The sequence below is a fragment of the Stegastes partitus genome, unplaced genomic scaffold, assembly GCF_000690725.1.
Source record: "Stegastes partitus isolate 25-593 unplaced genomic scaffold, Stegastes_partitus-1.0.2 Scaffold481, whole genome shotgun sequence".
Taxonomy (NCBI): domain Eukaryota; kingdom Metazoa; phylum Chordata; class Actinopteri; family Pomacentridae; genus Stegastes; species Stegastes partitus.
In genome coordinates, this window is record NW_007578212.1 from 108,606 (window position 1) to 112,408 (window position 3,803).

Genomic DNA, 3,803 nt, shown 5'->3' on the forward strand with positions numbered 1-3,803 from the left:
GATGGATGGATGCTGTGATTCACATCCCATACAAACAGAAAGCTGCCTCAGCAGATCTGTTGTGGCAAACGTGAGGAGCTTCTATATGAAAGGCTATAAAGAGAACAGTTTTTGTTGTAAAGGCAGTTGCTGATTATGGGAATGTTATTTTTTGCTTTATTAACGTAAGTAGTTCTAAAAGAAACAGGTCGTTTGTGCTGTAATGCAAGTAGGGGTGATGTCATCTCTTTTAGTCAAAACACAGGCAATAACTTTGTGGATTAACAGCAGTTTTCCTAAATATTAGCATCATGTGTATCAACATTTCAGCAATAACCTAAAAAATGGTCTGATTTTTATCATATATCAGTCTAATTTCCAAGCTGATCTCTTCGATGAGTCTGATGGACTTTTCTTGAAGCTCACACTTTTCTGCTCGTGGCTGTGTGCTCATTTTTAACTTTATAGATTTTAGTTACACAAATGAACTCAGATTAGATTTTCTTTGTTTTGATTCTCCCGTTATATTATTGTATCTGATCTTTCTTTAGTGTGTTGTAACGAGGCTCGAGTTGCAGTTGTTGTTCTTCATGCCATTGATCTGACAGTTTTCGTTCCTCTACTGATCAGTTCATTGTATTTACGTTGTGTTCTGTGCTCCAGCTCATGGCAGCAGGGAAATGGGTGCAGCTGGAGAAGACGACATACGTTGATCCTGCTGGAAACACCAGGTACTCCTCCATCTTTCCTCCATCTCTACTTTGAAAATCGAGCGATTGTCCGTCTCTCAATCCCTGTTTCCATCCACTAGAACCTGGGAGACGGTGAAAAGGACGACCAGACGGACCAACACGGAGGCAGATGGTGAGCTTGTCTGTTGTGTTTTTTTCAGCCTCTAGCAGAGCTGTTGAAGGTGTAACACAGTTTCCCTTCAGGTGTGGGAATCATCGCTCTGCTGAAGCGGACGCTCCACAAAGACTGCGTGGTGATGGTGAAGCAGTTCCGTCCTCCTATGGGATGCTGCACTCTGGAGTTTCCTGCAGGTCAGAAGCTTTATCTACTCATGAAGTGTGTTTGTGCTGCAGCTCTCTTACCTGCATTTCCCCTGGAAGTTCTGTGGAGATGGTTTCAAGGATGACGGATTCAGAATTTCACTGAAACACACCCTGAAAAGAAATATCCCGTGTTTAGGATTGATTGACGAAGGCGAGACCGCGGAGGTGGCCGCCCTGAGGGAGCTGAAGGAAGAAACGGGCTACAAGGGGGAGGTAGTCGGAGTCACTCCAGGTATCAGCACTCCACTGACTGCATTAGCCGCTCGTATCTTATCTCCTGTATGTGTAGGTTCAGGGGGCAGCGGCGTCAAGTCAAAAGAGGGTTTGTGCTTATTTTGATCCTGAGAAAGTACAATGCATGTGATAGTCTGAGAGTGTGTTTGTTGCTGTGATTGCAGTGACCTGTCTGGACCCTGGTCTGTCTAACTGCACCAACCAGATCATCCTGGTCAACATCAATGGAGACGACATGGAGAACATCAACCCGACACAGCAGCTGGGTGAGAGGACACAGTTCAGTCACGTCTTCATTCGTTTGTAGACTCACCCAGTCAGTCACAGTGTTCACTCAAAGAGACACAACCACACGCTCACACGTAGTCGCAGCACCTGAAGAAAACCCCGGCATGCACAGGGAGAGAGACGGTAACACTCAGAAGCTTCTTGCTGTGAGGCGAAGATGTCAAGCACCGCAACACTGGACTGCTGGGTTTTGATTATAAGAGAATGTTTCAGAAATGCAAGGCAGTCATTCTAGTTTTTACATTTCTTTGAGCAAAAAACAGCAAGAAATGTCCAAAAAGTGCATGTTCCAGCCTCTCAAATGTGTATTTGCTGTTTATTTCGTCATTGTCTGTAACAGGAAATTAAATATCTTTTGAATTTTAGTCTCTTGGTTCAGCACGAGGACATTCTAGATTCTGCCTTTGACTCTGGGGAAATTTAGTCGATTCATTCTCTACTTTTTCAATAGTTTGTAGACCACATGAAGGATTTAGTTTGTTTTTTTTATTTTTTAAACAATTTTTGGAGCTTTTTTTGGCCTTTATGAGATGGGAACAGGTGAAGAGAGACAGAGAGGGAACGACGTGTAGCTGATGAACATGGACTGCTGTGGTAAAGACTCAGCCTTGGTACAGACCAGGTGAGCTACAGTCCAGATCCGAAATAGACCATTTATGTTTAGAGAACCAGGGTCAGGACAGTTCTGAGTGTCACTTCAAGATTCAAGATTAACTTTATTGTTCCAGGCGTGGGAAATGTGACTTAAGATGGTCATATGAGCAAACCTCACAAAAAACAAGGGCAAAAGCAGCGTTGGATGGGAAAATGTCCTCGTAACGTTGCCAACAATCTGTACCTGCTTCACTGTGCTGGATATTGAGAACACATTTATTGGTCATGCAAAAACCTGAAGACTAACCTTGTTCTTTTTTTGTTTTTCCACAGGTGAAGGAGGTGAGTTACGTCTCTTCCATGTTCAGAAATAATCTTTACTCAGAATGCAGATCATCAACAGGGGCTTTCATCTCCTCTTTCCAGAATTTGTCGAAGTCATTCTTTTACCGCTTGATGAGTTCCAGACGAAAATAGACGGTGAGGCTTCAGCTTTCTCACACAGTTAAGATCATTCAATGCGACAGTGAGCTCACACTTGGCTTGGTTAATCCCACAGATCTGCTGCGCAAAGAAAAAATCGTGGTGGACGCCAAAGTTTACATCTTTGCCATGGGGATGGTCCAGGCCTTCTTTAAGCCGAGGGAGCTGCCTGTCCTGAAGCAGTGAAGCAGGAAGTAGTTCAGGATGAGCACGAGAGAAAGAAACAGTGTCTTACGTTGCACAGGGCTCCGACACAGGAGTGGAGAATTTAGGCGTGTATTGGAAAGAAAATTGTCAAACTGTCATAGGAAATTGTGGTTTTAGACCCGAAGTGATCTCATGTTTTATTATTTGTTTCTATGCAGTTTCCAATATTGCAATCAGAAGACACAACACAGCTTTGTGTTAGACACGAAAATCTTGAAATCAAAGTCTCGACAGAGCGTTGGTTCTCGAAGTCGAGCCTATGAAGGAGCCCTGTTTACCCTGCACGCACTGGACCACGTTTTGCTCTCAGTATGGAGATGCTACCGTACACCTCGAGGCCTGAAACATACTCTGGTGGACAATCCACAATTGTTTGCACACTTAACACAGAATATGTTTCAGGCTTTAGTCCTAGATTGACCAGTAGTCATTTTGAGTTTTTTTTTTTCTTAAATGAGATTCCAAATAGTTTTACAAGATGCAGTTTGTTGTCATTTTTATTTAGTGATTGTAAAACATTCCCTAACATCTGCTAACAGTGTGTTCTGAAAACCCCACTTTAACCCACTTATCTGGTGCAAACTGTGTCCATGCTGTTTCTCACTCCACCGAAACCCAAAGCTGAATCATTCAGGCTCTCATCTCTGCCTCCAGATTTTATCTAAAGACATTCCGGGGAATGGAGGAATGCGTTTACTAACTTTGGCAACCAGCCACGTGTAACAGAATAACCCTGAACTTGTGATAACGGTTGCGTAACTGATTGTTGTATTAACCGTCCTAACACTATGAGAGGATTTAACTCTTTTAATTCCACTGTAGTGTTCAGCAGAGGTGCTGGACTGATTGAACACAGTCACTGCCGTGCCTTGAACCTCGTTGTGGTGGACACTGATGCTGTACTTTCCCTAGCAACTAGAAATTACTGACCAATGAATAAATGTGGTTCTACATTTGCTCATA

The 3,803-nt window shown here is 43.2% G+C and overlaps 1 protein-coding gene across 1 annotated transcript in view; it reads left to right on the top strand.

Moving 5' to 3' along the window:
- nudt5 (nudix (nucleoside diphosphate linked moiety X)-type motif 5) overlaps positions 1-3,803 on the top strand; it is a 6,169-nt gene extending 2,366 nt beyond the window's left edge. Inside the window, exons 3-10 of the mRNA XM_008286984.1 lie at positions 643-710; positions 791-843; positions 915-1,022; positions 1,171-1,266; positions 1,433-1,534; positions 2,484-2,492; positions 2,577-2,630; positions 2,710-3,803. Of these exons, the coding sequence (XP_008285206.1) occupies positions 643-710; positions 791-843; positions 915-1,022; positions 1,171-1,266; positions 1,433-1,534; positions 2,484-2,492; positions 2,577-2,630; positions 2,710-2,819 (600 nt within the window). The 3' untranslated portion in view covers positions 2,820-3,803. The remainder of the gene's footprint in view (positions 1-642; positions 711-790; positions 844-914; positions 1,023-1,170; positions 1,267-1,432; positions 1,535-2,483; positions 2,493-2,576; positions 2,631-2,709) is intronic.